The 17,955-nt window shown below is 25.7% G+C and overlaps 1 protein-coding gene across 2 annotated transcripts; it reads left to right on the forward strand.

Annotated features, from left to right (window-relative positions):
- Window positions 1–1,783: 1,783 nt before the first annotated feature.
- LOC107447480 (forkhead box protein N4) lies at window positions 1,784–17,261 on the forward strand. Of its 2 annotated transcripts, none has more exons than XM_016062410.3 (6): window positions 1,784–2,137; window positions 5,305–6,002; window positions 9,658–9,700; window positions 11,589–11,778; window positions 12,808–13,028; window positions 15,440–17,261. In XM_016062410.3, the coding sequence occupies exons 2-6, from the start codon at window positions 5,311–5,313 to the stop codon at window positions 15,668–15,670; spliced, it is 1,377 nt and encodes a 458-aa protein (XP_015917896.1). In that variant the 5' UTR covers window positions 1,784–2,137; window positions 5,305–5,310; the 3' UTR covers window positions 15,671–17,261. The 2 variants fall into 2 exon arrangements, with proteins under 2 accessions (XP_015917896.1, XP_015917895.1); XM_016062409.4 differs by having other exon boundaries at window positions 1,972–2,292.
- Window positions 17,262–17,955: the final 694 nt, after the last annotated feature.

A 17,955-nucleotide genomic window follows, 5' to 3' on the forward strand; every position in this document is an offset into this window, starting at 1 on the left:
ATTCCACATACACATTCACATTCAGATACAATTACAGATATACATACACATTTCTCATGAGCACACATACTGTTATGTATTTCATGCGCCCCACGTTTTTCGTTCTTCAAATTTTTGTTTTTTAATTATTATTCCTCACTACAAAAACGCGTGGTTTTTAAAAATATTATTTTTATTTTTATTTTTTTTATAATTAATCAAGTAAATCTAAAGAATGCTTTTTCCTTTGTCCTTGCTTTTTTTCTTTGTTGTTTGTTAAATGTTTATGGTGAAAATCAAGCTTATAATTAAATCATCGTGATTATAATTGTTAAAAACTTTTAAAAAAAAATATTAAAAATATTCTATATGTTTTAATTGCAGAGTGAAAAGTTAAATTTTTCATCCCCTCCCTTCACAAGTATATAGGTTATAATTTTAAGCAATCTTTATTGGTATATAAATAAAAATTATAAGACGCTAAATCAAGCAATATATAAATAAGAAAAAAAAATCACAGCTTCTTATATGTTAATCGAACTAATAAAACAAAATATGGTATACTCCAGTCCATGCAAAAATTATTTACTTTGGCGTATCTTTGCTTAAAAAATACTAAATCGATTTCCTGTTTTTTATTTTCACATTTTTAGTAAACTTCTTTACTTAAAAAAAAATTTTTTTTAACGGTAAATTTATTAAATTCTAAAAGCTAAAATGTACAATACAACGAAAGAACAGAAACAATGAAAGATTTTTAAAATCTATTCAGTATTATCTAAGCTGGCCATTTTAAAGGATAAAACATCTAACTCCTTTAAAGTCTTATTGCTTTTAAAAAAAATAAAGAAAAATATATCGATAGATATCGCAAGATAAAAAAAAATCATCAATTTAATAATTAAAAAAAAAGTTTTTTATAAATTTTTTCTTATATCCATCAATTAAATTAATTAAAATTTTATAAATGATATAATGCAACAAACAAAATACAAGAAATGTAAGAGCTTTTACACTATTCCATACACGACACAAATAAAGCATCATACATTGCTACAAAAATAGTAATAAATCATAACATTTCACTTCGGCCTCAGTCGATGTATTTCAGTTATTCATCAGTTAAAAATTATTATTATAAAGAAAAATTCCAGATTGTCTCCTATTACCCATTGTGCAACTCTAGTCCGACGTAAATAAAAAGTACCGTATAAAGATAAATTATAAAATAGAAAATAAAATAATTAAAATAATAATAAAATAATTAAAATTAAATAAAAATAAATTAAAATTTAATAAAATTAATTAAATTTTTAATATAAATAAATTTAAATTTAATAAAATGATTTAATAAAATGGTTAAAATTAAATTTCTAATATAAATAAATTAAAATGTAATAAAATGATTTAATAAAATAGTTAAAATTAAATCAATAATAAAAATTAAAAATAATTGAAAGAAAAGCTTTTGATACATCTTTCCAAAAAATACATATCTATCAATTAAATTAATTGAAAATTTATTAATGATTCAAAAGAATAAAACAAAATACAGGGAATGTAGAAGCTTTTACTTTATTCCCTACATGTCATCATCATTTATTACTATAAAAATAATAATAAATCATAAGATTTCATTTTGGATACTTTCGATGGATTTCAGTTATTCATAATAAAGAAAAATTTTGAAATTATTTAATGAACAAATGAAAAAAAAAATCTTTTAAGAAATAGAGCTTAAACAACTCAAATGTTTTAATCGATTCAACAGAATGTAAACATTGATCACGAGGGCATAACTGTCAGATCATGTAATGCCGAGAAGTTAGCACTATGATTCTCAGTTTCAGACAGATGTCAAAAGCAGCATTGCATAGCAACCTTGGATGCCGTTATATTATTAGGGCTAGTAGTCATATGCTTTCATCCTTTTTCCTCCAATCCTTAACCAGAGTTTGACACACGTGACTCGAATCAACCAATAGTGCAACTCCAGTTTCAAATGGCTCTGTCTCTTTGTCCTGAAAATTAGGAGATGTAAACTTTGATATTTTTTCGTCTATTTAATAATCAATTGTAATTTTTTTAATAAATTTATTTTTAAGACATCGCTTAACATGCACTTGATACTATTGAAGTGATTCATTTTAAAATCCAGGTAAGTTTTTCTTTATTATCACGTGCTTTAATGTCACTGACCAACCACAGTCTCGTACTAAATTTTTAAAATTAAAACATAAATATAACATCGTGTTGACAGTAATGAAAAATCATATGCTACAACCACTTTAGGTTTCTCGGTTCATCTGCTAGGTATGTATTATTCCTTAATTTCGTTTGAAATATAGTTACTATTATTTTAAATTATAGCACCCCTGTGAAAATGGTTGAAAATGAATTAGTCGAAATTGACAGATAGTCCCTTATACAGAAAAATAATATATTTTATCACATTGAGAGTAGGTTTTAAAAGTTGAACTTAACTTCGTTATTTGAATTTAACTTCTGTATTCATGTTCTTTTTTAATCAATATTTTTACTGGGGACAATTTATGTAAATAACATTCATTATTTACTATTTTTTAAGTGTATGGTGACAGATATTTTGTTTCGTTTCTAATATTGATATTATATATTTTTTAAATTGTTGGTTTTACATTTAACTGCATTGTTAGTTTTACTATAAACTGCATTTATGGTCTCATTTAAACCTAGAACATAATAATTATTTCATCTATGGTGTTGGCAGAAAAGTAATTATGATTGGCACAAATATTGGTTTCTGCGATCGTTTAAAGATTTAAATAGTGGTTCCAACGTTATTTCTTATTTGTTTTTACGAAAGTACTTATCCACTATTATGAATAATTCAAACAATACTTAATTAGCTTTTAATTACAATGTGTAATTAATTTTTAATTATAATGCTTTGTTTTAACAAAGTTTCAATTATTTGTGTGTACATTTTTATCATTGAATTTATGTTCCTTTATATTTTTGTGGTATGGTTAGTTATCATATTAAAACTGTTTATCGTATTTAAAGCTCTGTTCAAATGTTTTCTTTTTTTTTTAATCATAAAATGTTTAAAGTTTTTCTACAGTATTTGTCAGTTTTCTGTACATTCTATTATATCCAAACTGTTCCAGACTTTATTCCATTGAATTTAACAGTAATCAGTTATTTCTAAACAGTTTGCACATATTGTTTTAATATTAAACTGATATTAACATTGCGGCATCAAGTGTCTTTATAAATGTGGTTTTTTTCTTGGTTCAAGACTTAATCGTTCGTAAAAAGTAATTAAAAGAGTTTTTGAAAAGTTGATAGTTAAATATTTGCTTGTAAACAACATTGCTTGTAAACAACATTTGCTTGTAAACAACTTGTATCAATAGTTAATTGAATTGCTTGCTTTTGGTGATATCACATCTTATAAGCTTTTCTATTTGCTTTTCTGGCATAGTTAATCTCCGAACGTCATATACTTTGATTTTTTAAAAATAGTTGTAAACTTGGTAAAAATGCTGTGTTATTACTAGCAATTTGAGTTTTCATTAATTAAAAAGAAATTGCTTGAAAGACATAGGAATTTGATAATGAGAGTTAATATGACTTATATGCTGTATATTTTGAATGAAGACTTTTAAAGCATTGATGAAAGTCAAACTAATTAATACATACATCACTAGGTTTTGTTGATTTTTGTATGATCAGTATAATATATATTTTACCAACATATGGTATAAAAATATAGTAATATTATAGAAATTCTTTAATAAATTAAGTACCTTTATCTGTAGTTAAAAACAAACATATTAAATTTTCATTATGCTGTTTATTTTGATAATAGGTTAGTTGAATTAACATAAACTTTTAAGCTGTTAAAAATACACAAACTGACTCCAACTGCATATTTTTGATTGGCAATTTAACAATGTTCACAATAAATATCCAAAACTGTTATTTTCTATTTTCCTTTTCATGAAGTTTTTTTGTTTTATTTATTCTTTGCTTTTTGCTATAGTAAGAATAATTGTTTCTCTTTTATATTGTAATATTTTTATGATGTATTTAACCTTAAAAAATTATAGCTTGAATAAAAATTTAGTATTATGAATAAGTTACTAAAAACTTGCTAATTGACTACAATAAAACTTCTAAATAATTTAAGTAGGACGCATCTTTGATTATATAAAAACTTAATTTGCTTTAAAAAAAAATTCTGAAGGTGATATTAAAATTGATGTAATGTTGAGTTTAAGTGAAAATTCCATTCGCAAGGCGAGCCAAATGTGAATTCCAGATTCGTCAGGCGTTCTTCACATCTAGTGAGTTTTAAGATTGAGTGCCTATTTTTTATGCAAATTAAGTTTTTATATTAACAAATATATCTTTCTGCTTCAGTTTCATCGGATTATTCATTTAATTTAAACCTAAATAAAAATTTAATTATTGATCTAATGATGCATATTCCATCTAATGACTAACTTAAAAAAAATATGTAAATGTTTGCCGTCTGGGAGGGGCTATAAATTTCATAGTTACTCTCCTTTTTCTTTCTGTTGTATTGTTTTTTCAATTTCTTGCTTGTCTCTGCCTGGAAGTCTCCAAAATGTGGCAATAATTTTCTCGCAGGTACCAATATGGAAATCTTCCAGGTTTATATTGTTAATGAAATTTTAATGTTTATAAAAATTTGAAAAGTTAATGCAGTTGCATTGTGAACTTATTATTACTTATTTCTATTAACTTATTATTTTAATTAAAGTTCTTTGTATATTTCTAACCATTTCATAATATATGTTTATATAATAATAAATTTCAATAAACTAATAATTATTTTAATATCACATCAGCTAACAAAAGCTGAATCAGAGGTCATTAAAATCTTAAATTTTTGCTGATTATTTAAACATTTATTATTTATTTTTTAAATAATAAAAAAAAATTTATTCAATATAAAAATATTTATTTACAAGTGTAAAATGGCTGTGAATCTAGTTTCGATAGTAATCAATTTTTTAATGTTGATATTTTTTTTAAAATTCATACTTATATTATCAACAGTGAAAAAATTAAATTATGAGAACTCTTTGCTTTTTTTTTAAATTTTTTCTCAAAAACCCCTTGGTAGTTTTGAAATTTTTCAGTTTAAAACTGCTTTTATATCCAACTGTGATTAATAGTGTACTAGTGCTTTTTATTTAATATTTTTCAGACTATTATATTTAGATTATTAATAATAAAGAAAATTAAATAATGAGTACACCATGCTTTATTTTCTTTTTAACATTACACCTTATAGAATTTTAATTTTTTCAGTTGAAGATGACGTTCTTTGACGAGACCTTTAGCCTGAGGGAAATGATAGATTCCGATATCAGGCATTACAAAGCAGAAACTGGAGAAGGGGACATATCAAGCCTTGGTGCTTCCCATTTAGATTCTACCACTTCCCATTCTCACCACCTAAACTCTATTATAGATTCCGACCTGTCCGACGATGGGGGAACTGGTTGGATGGATAGTTCACAAATTTTCAATACCAGTGCCGAAATAGACGAACTATCATGTGTCGATCCCCAAACTGTTCTTCCAGTTTCTATACCTGTTTCTATACCCTTATCTTCCAATGACAGTTCTAATATGTTAACAAGTAACAATACTTTGACAATTTCCACTTCCGGAAGTATAGCTGTGACACTACCAATTCAGGTGATCACCTCCAATTCTGACATGACAGATGCCAATTTGATCTCATCAATGCCAACTCCGTCCCCAAGTCCGCACAACATGACTTCACAACAGCTATTTTCTGAACACGATACCGATACGAGTCAAGACAGTGATAGTCCTAAACCAAAATTCAAAAATAAAAACGTCAAATCTAATCAACAGCACAGTGTGGTCGAAAATGCTTATCCTAAGCCAGCATATTCCTACAGCTGCTTAATAGCGATGGCACTTAAGAATAGCAAAACTGGAAGTCTTCCTGTCAATGAAATTTACGATTTCATGACGTAAGTTATGCTACTATATCTATAGTTTTTCAAAAATTCAATTGTTTTACTCATTATTTTGTGTTTTTGTTAAATTTATAAAAAAATAACTAAGAACACGCATAAGTTTCTTTAATACTGTTATAAGTTTCTTTTTTAATGTGATGTCTTTTTTATTTGTCTCATAAAATCTTAATTTTTCTCTACTTTGCAAGTGTGATTTTTAAATTTCTCGTTCTAATCATGGAGATGATTGTGCTCCGGAAAAAACTGGTTTTTCTCTAACCGTGATTCGGAAGTTTCCAGAAATCCAAGGTCCAGAAGTTTTAGGCAATCATCGAACACATTTATGTGTAATATTTCTTGTATATTTTGTTTAAAAATATTAGAACTAGAATTTATACTTGGCATCTCTTTCATTTGTAAATAATTTTTCTGATAGAATAATAAATGTGTTAAGAGATAAAAGTAAACTTATACATAATTATTCATTTAAATTATGCTGCATAGAAGTTATTTAGAACTTCAAGTTTTGAAAATATTGATTTAAATTTATAAAGACATTAATTTTTTGAAATGCGTCGTTAATGATTTTGCTCAAGAAATTTTCAGGATTTCAAGTTGGGCTCACAATCTGTTTTTTTTTTTTTTCTTCCCCTTAATTCATTTAAACTATATTTGCATTTTTGGAATAATTTTTTATTTACACAAGTATTTTTTGCCATTTTAGAAGTGTTTAAATATTTTAGCTTGTGAAAAATATTATACTACTAGTTATGTTAAACCTGTCTTACTTATTTGTTTGGAATTTTTGTTCTAAGTTTTATTTAGTGCTTTTGCTTGTTTCAATTATCTGGAACAACTTTATTTTCTACCTGTGAAGTTTTTAATATGTCTTGGAAGAAAAAAACATTTTTTCCCATGGGTTTTTGCTACCTATAAAAAAGTTTTTCTCCTATAGTTTTTACTGTTTTTGTAAAAAGAACATTTTAAGAAAAAAAAATAGTTTATATTTAAAGCAATATTGAAACAAGAAATTTGAACATAGTTTAAATATTCTTGTAAAGATTGATTATAATTATAATCATTTTAAAGACTAATGTTCTAAAAATTTTGTACTTCTGATAAAAATATTTCTCTTTAAACCTTTTTCTGTCATAGAAGTGTTATGGATTCTCTATTATACAGTGAATACTCATTTTAATGCTGTATGGCATATTTTCCTGATCATTGCCAAAATGCAAATATTAAGTTTACAAAAATTGTATTTTTATAACAATTTATTGAAAAAAGTAATTTTGATTTACATTTTTTAAAAGCCCTTAAAGGTGCTTTTTTTTATTCGAGATTTGTAAAAAGTGCTTAATTTTCTATCTTTTAAAAGAGATTTTTTCTTTGCTCTGTCGATTGTCATTCTAAATTACAAGATATGCACTATTTTCAAAATTTTCTCTAATATTTATCAGAAACCAGTTATTTTATCATCATGTGAAGTTTGTGAAAAGGTTTTTGAATTTTATTGACTTTACGTTCATAAATTAAGAACTTTAAACAAAAGAAAAAATAATTTTTATTACAGCACAGATCCTAATTATGATTTTTATTTTAAAAAGTGATTAAAATATTTTTTAAGTTCTTAAAGAGTACTTAAAAGGTGCTTATTTTTTGTTGAAAATCTGGCTTCACATCCTTAGAAACTATTCTCATCAAGTTAAGTATGTTAAACTATTATAGTGTGGTTATTACATTATGAGTTATTTAGCACTCTATTATAAAAATAGACTTATTATAAATTTATGCTTAAATTTTCTTTATACTATAAGGTCACTCTTAAATTGAAAAAAGAATTATTGAATTTTCAGAATAAAATTTTAGTTTATCAGTTTTGCATGTCCAGGAAAATTAAATGTCACCTTAAGCTGACTATAAATTTTAACTTTTCATAAGGCTGTTTAGTTTTGTAAATTATAACTTCTTAGTTTTTTCTTATTACTGTATTTTTTAAGAGTATTCTTCCCCAAAATTGTCCCGATTTTCTTTTTGGTTCACTATGAAGCCTGTTTTGACATTAAGTTTATCATGTATTGATGAATAAAATTAATTTTTGTCCAAAATACATTTGTGTGCTAATATATTTTCAATTGTCTGGTCTTGTGACTTTATAATAACGAAAACTTTGGACTTTGGATGTAACATTTTTATCGTAGTTTTTTTTTAAATATTTATATTTGTTATTCTCATAAGTTTAAAAATCTTTATACTTAAAAAAATATTTTTTATATTTGTATTTTCATTTTAGCAGAGATAATTTTTAAAAAATTTGATCTTAAAAGTACACATACAAAGGGAAATAAGTGAAATAATCTAATTTTATTAAATGATTGTAAAAGCAAATTTGATAGGGAAGATCACTCAGTATTTTACAGTGCCATTATCTATCTCACTACTGTATATTGTTAGATGTTCCAATAAATCTTTTCAAGTAAAAAAGAAATTTTTTTTTAAAGAAAATTTTTGGAAATTTATGAAATTTTTTTATCTTTCTGGTTATTTTGATATTTTCTTTATGTATATGCTGTTGTAATAAAGTTAAGGTTTACAATGAAATAAAATAGCATAAAAAATTATCATTATTATTTTAATATTTAATTTTATAGTTTTTGATTCATATTGAAAACCTTATGCCTAATTTCTTTAGTTTTTAATAGTGAGAAAATTAGCCTCTCCTTATTATGAAAAAAATTAGTTTTAAAACTACAGAGGTGAATCCAATAGTTAGTTTCCACTATTCACTTGTTTATTACTATTCTTTCTTGCTGCAAGCAGTGCATTTGGTTAGTGTTAGTATTTAGAGTAGTGAGACAAAGTTTGTTTTTCAAATTATCATTTTAATTTAGAAGTTAGTACATTGTTGACAAGGTAATAAGTGATAACGATTAATAAGTAATAAAAATTCTAATATTAATTTAATATTTTTAACCTCTCAAACCTCATGTTTACTATCTTTTCACCATTTATGTTTATTATTAAATAACTACATGTACTATCTTCACTATTTAACTGTCGTTTCATTATTTATTGTAATGAACTAAATGACCTAAAAAATACTGTACTCAACCGAAAATATAAGCGATGAAAAGCCTGCAGCACTCCCTAGTGAAGAAAACACAATCATATATATTGTTGCAAATCATTTTCACATAGCTTAATTTTTATTTCAATAAAAATATTTTATTGTAGATATAGAGCATCATAAAAATGTAATAATTTACATATATTTAAATTATTAAAAAAACATTCTCACAAAAGTTGACTGTGATAAGGTTATGTTTTTGTTTCAATAAATTTGTCTTACCAAAGTAAAATAATTAAGGCAGGTTAATAGATAGTGATAAGAAAAATTTATGTGAATTTTAATTAAAGTATTTATTGAAGTACTGCTATTACTGTTATGTGTTAAAGATCTGTTATGTGTGTGGAAGATCTGTTATGTGTTGATTTGCAGAGCTTTGGATTAGAATCGTTTGCAATAATGTTCTAATAAACTTTGTTATTTTGATCAAAAGATGTCTTTTGTTTTTGACAATTCCAATTAAAGCAATGTTCATGTTTTCCTCTTATTTTTATGCACTTTTTAGATAATTATTTTTTTTAAAAAACAAATTTTCTTTTGCAGGGAAAATTTTCCATACTTTAAAACAGCTCCTAATGGGTGGAAAGTAAGTTTTTGTGCAATATATTGTATTTTAATTTTTCCTAGTTTTTACCAGTTTTTCTACTTTTAAAAATGCAGACCTTTAGAAGTCTTGAAGGTTTTCAAACTTTTCTATATAGCTGTGACATTTATAATTATAAGAAAGTGTTTAACTATTTTAAATGTATTTATTTTTCTCTTTAGGGTAAAGCATTCTTTATGTCAGATTTTTCTGTTTATGAAACTCTCAATAAATATCAAACTACAGTTGAACCTGTTTATCTTGAACATCTTTATTTCTAAGACCTCTATCTCAAAATTTCTGAAATTCCGTACATTTACTGTCTAAAATCTGTATTTTCCATGTTTATGTTGATTTTTTTTTCCTTAAAAACCTCAGTTTCTTGAACTTCTAATGATTGAGCCCTAATGCGAAAACTTTCTTTATCAGTAGAACTTGCAGACAGAGATGAATTTCGTGAACCCACAGGAAGTAGGGATGAACAGATTGGGGGTATTTCTTGGAATTCCCTGCACTTTAACTAGAAAGGAATACAATGATTCTGGCAGTAAGGGGTTGATGAGTAGGATGGAGTGACCACCAGGGGATAGCTTTTCAACATCGATAAGAAAACTAGGAATAGAAATTCATTTTCACCTCAAAATTGTGACTAATGGATAATTAGAAGTTTTAAAGTGAACAATAGAAAACAGTTGGTCCGCAAACTTGTTGATGCTATCAGAATGACTGTTATGCCGAGAGAAATGTCTCTAAAAACTATCCTGGCTTTAAGAATAGCTGTGAAGATGATGAACAAGAGGTTGAGGGCATCAGTAAAGAAGATAAAACTGTTGACGCTGAAAATGCAGGGCCAGATTTGTAAGAGTGGAATGCAATAAAATCTGGATTTAATATTGACATTATTTTTTAAGATTTTTACAAGTAGGCAACATGCGGAACATGAGCCGATGCGGAAATCATAGATAATGTCAAAGGAATATCAGATGAAGATAGGACTTTTAATAGAATTTCTTACTTAAATTAAATTTTTTTAAAGTGCCTGCATAAGTCGAAACATCTTTATCTCAATTTTTCCCTTTTCCCATGAGATTCAGGATAAACAGGTCCAACTGTATTAGTAAGATACTAAGATATTAAAAATTAAGTATTTTTTAAATCACTGATATTTTTCTTGTTCCCAAGCTTATATTTTTCAAACTTATACTTGACTTATATTTTTCTTGTTCCCAAAAAAGGAAAATAAATAAATGAAAATAAACTTTCCTACTGTACAAATGATTATGATTTTGTCGTAATCAAATGTAGTTGATAGAGTTAACTTTTGATTATTTAATAGTTTTTATTTCTATGAACTGCTGAAGGACAAAGTTTTTTATTTCCTTATTTTACAGAAAAAATGCAAAGTTTCGTAAAATCGTTTTATTGGAGTTAAAATTCTATTTCTAATATTGTTTCTTTTCTTAGCACAGTGTTTTTTATACTCTACAAAGAAGAGTTAATATTATGTTATTTTTTTTGTTCTAGTAATTTCAAATTTTCTTTCTTCTGCAGCTAAGTATGTTAGGTTTATTTAGTAGTTTCAGTTTAGTAGTGCAAGCATTGCACTACCTTGTATGAGTTGTAGTTTAGTAAATTGTGTTGATAGAAGTTTATTTAAATTTTTGTTCTAATAGATTTTGTAATTTATCTTCAAATATCCAACGAATAAAACTGTTTGCAGTTTTTTGTTTATGAACAATAATTATTTTATTAGTAGTTATGTAAAACGTGTGTTTAATCCTTATAATAATATGTGAAACATATAATGCCTAATATGTAAAACATATTAGGTAGATTTTGATATACATCCAACTTTTTAAAAAAAAAAAAATTTCGTTTTTTTTCTTTACAGAATTCTGTACGCCATAATCTCTCCCTCAATAAATGTTTTGAAAAAATTGAAAAACCTTCTGGAAACAGTGCACAAAGAAAGGGTTATCTTTGGGCTATGAATCCAGCAAAAATTGAAAAAATGGAAGAAGAGTTACAAAAATGGGGAAGTAAAGACCCTGCAGCTATTAGAAAAAGCATGGCTAATCCAGGTAACTCATTGGATTCTAACTTAGCAGTGAATTTATATATTCTTGAGAATTTTTTCTTCCTAATCTATTTCACAGAATTTTCAGTGCTAGTTTTTTTCTTTAAAAAATTGCATGAAATTTTATTGTTTTCCATTTTTAACTGATATTTGTTAGAATTTTAATAAAAGATATATATTTCCAATTTTTTGTTACATCTGAGGATATTGATTAATTAACCCAAAGTTTAATAGTTTCTACCAGGGAGCTGGAGATATAAATCCTTGCTAGCTCTAGAACAGCAGTTCCTAAATTTGTGTTCTTGGGAGCCTTAGGGTTTCGTAAAAAGATCACAGGGGTTCCATAAGTTATTTTGTAGCATTAATATATAATTACTTAAATATTTTAAACCATCCATTTTTATATTTGATAAAAAAAAAAAAAACTTTTGAAAAGAATTTTAAAAATTCTATTTTTTATATTTTGCAATATTGCTTATATATATGCTTATTTTATTCATATTTGAAAAATTATTTAGTAAGAAGATAAAAGAAAGACAAATTTATTCTAGCCTGTACTCCACACCTGTTCAATTCAAAACAAATAACATTAAAAAAGCTCAAATTATTGTTTAAAAAAATATTTTTCTTAATGTTGAAGCAAAAAAAAATTATTACATTAATTTAAGTAGGGTTATGTACATTTGTGTATTATGTATTAACATTTATAAGTCAAATGAAAAATAACAATTGATATAAGGGCAGATTTTAAGGTTTATTTTAAATAATTAAAAAAAAAAGAACACCCAGCTTTCATTAGGGGTTTTGAGTGAGAAAACGCGCCCAGGTTTTTTTGTGAGGCATATGGGCGGGTCAAAAACCCTGATTTGGAGAATAGTATTTGTAATCCACATATGAGGCATATTATTCCATTAGTATGTAAACATCAGGGCTCATTATGGTCATTAATAGTGATACATTGAGTTAACCAATTATAAAATTTTAATTGCTAGTTACCTCATCAAGTAACATGATAATTATTTTTTGCTTTCAGAGAGGTTGGAGTTGATTGAGAAAGGGGAACTGAGAAATGAAAGTGATCCTGAAGTTGAAGATATGAATATTTCCCAAGTTGCAGAAGAAGAAAAGTATACTCATGAAGAAAAAGAGAATGAGATGAAAGTGCAGAATATGGGCAATGAGATGCTTAATAATGATTTTCCAGCTCTTGGGGAATCTGTCAACATAGATGCCTGCATTGATTTAGATCTTCAGGTATAATTTGTTACATTTCAATATCAAGATATGTTATTTTCCTATTATAATTTCATCAGACCTTTCTTTAAGATACAGTGTTTATCACATGTTTCCAATTGTTGAGATTTAAATATATTAAAGCATATATTTTTGTTCGGAGAAAATGCTACCTATAAGTGCCGAAATATTAAATGCTACATTAAAATGTTTACAGCAATAATAAATATTTCTGCTCTTGCAAAAAAGTAGCTCTGTGACTAGAAAAAGGCATTTCTTCAATATATTTGAAATAAAATTTAAAATAGTTTTTCTAGTAATAATAAGAATTTTATTACAGCCAGTTATGAAAATTTTTATAACATCTCACCATTAAAGTTTTGTTTAATATTCATCCCATCCATTATATCTCAATTTTTTTTTAATATATANAAGCTTGAAAATGTATTTTCAACAAGATTTATTAAAATATTTGAAGCTTGAAAATGTATTTTCAACAAGATTTATTAAAATATTTGAAGCTTGAAAATGTATTTTCAACAAGATTTATTAAAATATTTGAAGCTTGAAAATGTATTTTCAACAAGATTTATTAAAATATTTGAAGCTTGAAAATGTATTTTCAACAAGATTTATTAAAATATTTGAAGCTTGAAAATGTATTTTCAACAAGATTTATTAAAATATTTGAAGCTTGAAAATGTATTTTCAACAAGATTTATTAAAATATTTGAAGCTTGAAAATGTATTTTCAACAAGATTTATTAAAATATTTGAAGCTTGAAAATGTATTTTCAACAAGATTTATTAAAATATTTGAAGCTTGAAAATGTATTTTCAACAAGATTTATTAAAATATTTGAAGCTTGAAAATGTATTTTCAACAAGATTTATTAAAATATTTGAAGCTTGAAAATGTATTTTCAACAAGATTTATTAAAATATTTGAAGCTTGAAAATGTATTTTCAACAAGATTTATTAAAATATTTGAAGCTTGAAAATGTATTTTCAACAAGATTTATTAAAATATTTGAAGCTTGAAAATGTATTTTCAACAAGATTTATTAAAATATTTGAAGCTTGAAAATGTATTTTCAACAAGATTTATTAAAATATTTGAAGCTTGAAAATGTATTTTCAACAAGATTTATTAAAATATTTGAAGCTTGAAAATGTATTTTCAACAAGATTTATTAAAATATTTGAAGCTTGAAAATGTATTTTCAACAAGATTTATTAAAATATTTGAAACTCGAAAATGTATTTTCAACAAGATTTATTAAAATATTTGAAACTCGAAAATTTATTTATGTGTAAAAGTGATAACTTTATTTATTTTTGTTGATGAAGTTTGACAAAGTCAAAATTTATTTTAAAAGGGCTAGAAAAAATATGCAAAATATACATTTTTGCAAGTTCCTTATAATAACTGCTTTTTAATTGAAAAAAAAAACTGTCTAGTTATCTTTTGCACAAAGTTTTTAAATTTTTGAAAAGTCCATAAAACTTTGGGCTCCTTGAATACTCCTTGGATTTCTTCTTCTGATCTCTGTATGGACCCTGAAATCAGGAGTATTTAGTCAAAAAGTATCTGAAGTATTGCCTTGTTCTGAATAGGTAGAGTGATACGTGATATGAAGATGACAGATCAGAAAAGAGTTTTTAGTTTTTATCAAATGTTAGTTTTTCTCCTCTGTTCTCCCTTTGCAGAGCTCATTAAAAAGTATTTATTTTAAAAAATCAACCCTAATAATTTCTTAAAGATTTGATAAAAGAAATATTCACTTATATAAAGATTAATTGTCCGCATGTACGTCTACTCAGCTTAGTTCGGTGAGATTATTGCACTCTCGTGCAAATCTGCTGCTTTTTGCAAGATATTCTCAATTTCAGGTTTCATTTTCCACCCTCTGATATTGAACCAAAAAATCTCTTTATCATTTTATAATGGCTAATATAATCAAGAAAAGAGTTCTTTCGCAGAAACTAGTTATTTTATCATGATCATGTAAAGTCTAAAAATTATTTTGTATATAATGTTTAAAAATAATTTTTGAGTACTTAAAAAGTACTCAAAAGGTGCTTATTTTTTGTTGAAAGATTTGGCCACGCACCCTGTTTAAGGTTGACAAATGTATATCCTTCTTAAATGTTTAGTTTTGTGTAATTTCTCCTTTTCTGTTTATTTTCTTAATTTTCTCACTCTTTTTTTCAGACAGTTTCTACCAGTTAATTTTAATTATTATTTTAGCGTGTTGCACATACAACCGAATGAAACTCACGTAACATTAAACTTTACACTTTATCCAATCATTTACCTCACTAATTTTCGTTTTACAAGCTTTAAAAAAGTGACTAAAAGTGACTAAAGTGACTAAAAGTGACTAAAAACGATGACTAAATTAATATTCCATTTGCTACTTATTTTCAGAAGGGAATCTGGGAAGATCTTTGTGAAGATAGACTGCAGTTTCTCAATGACAGTCCATCAAGCCCTCTCTCTCCAAAAAACTCTGAAACAATGGAAGATGAATTATCATTAGAGTCCACTCCGTCCTCACAGAAGCCCTACTTAGCCAGCTACATATATAAGCGTGCATCAGGATCCAACAACAGAAAGTTCTCTCCCATCAAATCTGGACCAGGCAAGAGTCCCGCATAACGCTAAAAAAAATTAGTTTGTGTTTTTTTTTATTTTATCTTTTGCATCTCTGCATTTGCGACTAGAGAATCAATTCTCTCTTATGCTGTTGTGTGGTGATTCTCAATGAGTTTTTAGAAGAATTTCATTACTTCTGACAGTTCATGTCGCATACATTATACATCCACTGACTTAATTTGCATTTAATGTGTAAAAAAATTTAAAAAATCTATAGCATACCTGTCTTTTAATATGATTATTAGATGTTATCACCTGGACCCTTTATTGATGACTTGAAAATTTCAAAAATGTGATAACTTTTAATTTGTATTATAAAATTAACAGGAAAAAAAGCAAATTCACTTGAAATTGTATCATAAATTGCCCAATTTTCCTCCCTGTATCAAAAGGTGATTCTTTTCAACCCCTGATTTTGATTTATTACTTGTTTAGAGGTTTTTAATTTTAAAAAACGACTAATGTATGAAAAGAAATGCTTTTATTTTATCGTTAAAAATTTACTTTTTTTTCCTAATATTACCAATATGATTTTTTTTAATCCATTTTTTGTAAAGATGCTACTAAAGGTTTCCTAATGAATTATTATTTTTAAAAAATAGGATTTTGCTTTTTCCATTTCTATCGCAGTTTTTTAATGTTATCTTTTTTATATCATTAAAATAGTGTCCAATTCCGGTTAAATTTAACTTTAAATTTAGATGTTAGAAGAATAAATATTTTATAAAAGAATGAGATATTTGTGTAGAAATTTTTTAAGAGCTTTATTTTGATTTTTTTTACTGTAAATAATTACCTATTTTAGTATTGCCAATTTTTGTATAGTGTGTAGTAAATTTTTTTTTTGTTAAATTATGACAGGTATGCTGGAAAAAATTGCTCTCTTTCTTATAAAAGAAAATATATATATATTTAACATGTACTCTATATACTGTTTCCCAATAGTTAATTTCCATGTTTTTGACAGTAAGAACTGGAAAAACAAACATTAAATTTTATTTTTATCTAATGGTTTTTCATAAAAATGTACATACTGTTTGCACAAAATTAATACTAATTGACATTTTATGTTATATTTTTAATCCTTCCATTTTTTGCATTTACTCTCCATTCATTATCTCTTCCATTTTAACCCCAGTTTCAGTACTACTATTACATACATCAAGCAAAAAAGGATTCTTCTTTATGAAGTAATTAATGTGTTTTGTTTAAAAGTCTGATATAAGTTTGTCATCCAATATTTCTAGATTTAGCCATTTTCTTCTAGCCTTTTAATTTTAACATTTTATAGGTTTCTGTGCCATCAAAGTATTTTTTAATTTCGCTAATTACTCAATTTAATTGCTCAGAAGCTTTTACGCATTGCTTATGGAAACAGCCTGTGGTTCTATTCTTGCTGTATCAACCTTGAGCAAAAGATTATGTGAGCCCCAGGAATCTCAACACATTGTGATCAATAATTTTCTCCCTTTTATCAAAAATACAGCAAAAAAAATTTTTTTTTTTAATGGCAGGCACTTGGTTGTTGTCCCGTTGGCCACAGGAATGCCAGAACTGCTACTCTCTTCTCGACAAAAATTAACTTTGCTATAAATATAGAAACCAGTCCTGTTTTTTTTTTTTTTTTTTTTTTTTTTTTTTTTTTTTTTTTTTTTGTATATTTTGTAAAGCCTCATTTCACTTCAGGCATTTTTTGACAGTTTGATTTTCATCATATTTTCACCTGCATTAATTATTATCCATTTTAACATTTCTTTTTTCCTTTAATTTTATTGTTATCAAATTGATAATGATTTAAATTTCTTTCCTAAGATTGAGAGCTTTATCACATGGAATATTTTTCTTATTGATCAAGCAAACGCACAAGCATAAATATTTGTGACAAAGACCTACAAGTCTTGAGTGTTTTTTTTTTGTTTTTTTCGTATCAGTCTATTCTTAAGTTCAGTTTTTCAGATTGTTTTCTAACAGGAAATTCAGTTCTATCTTTTTTTAAAATGTTTTTTTAGGATTCAATCATTATTTTTAATTTTCACTGCTCACTTTAAATATTGTGCTATTAATAATTCTAATGCTATTAATATAAAAAAGACTAAGTAAGTGCAACAACAGCTAAGTTGATGACATTAAGTATCGTTAATTGTTCAAGAGCAATTGGCAGAATTATTTCTCTTTCTGATCGTATTTATTTTTAAATGCTTATACATATGTGATTAGTATACTTAGTATTATAGAAATTGATTTCTCATTATCGTTGTGAATTTTGTTGTATAAACATCTAAGTGTAA

The sequence above is a fragment of the Parasteatoda tepidariorum genome, chromosome 7 (genome assembly GCF_043381705.1).
Source record: "Parasteatoda tepidariorum isolate YZ-2023 chromosome 7, CAS_Ptep_4.0, whole genome shotgun sequence".
NCBI classification, from domain to species: domain Eukaryota; kingdom Metazoa; phylum Arthropoda; class Arachnida; order Araneae; family Theridiidae; genus Parasteatoda; species Parasteatoda tepidariorum.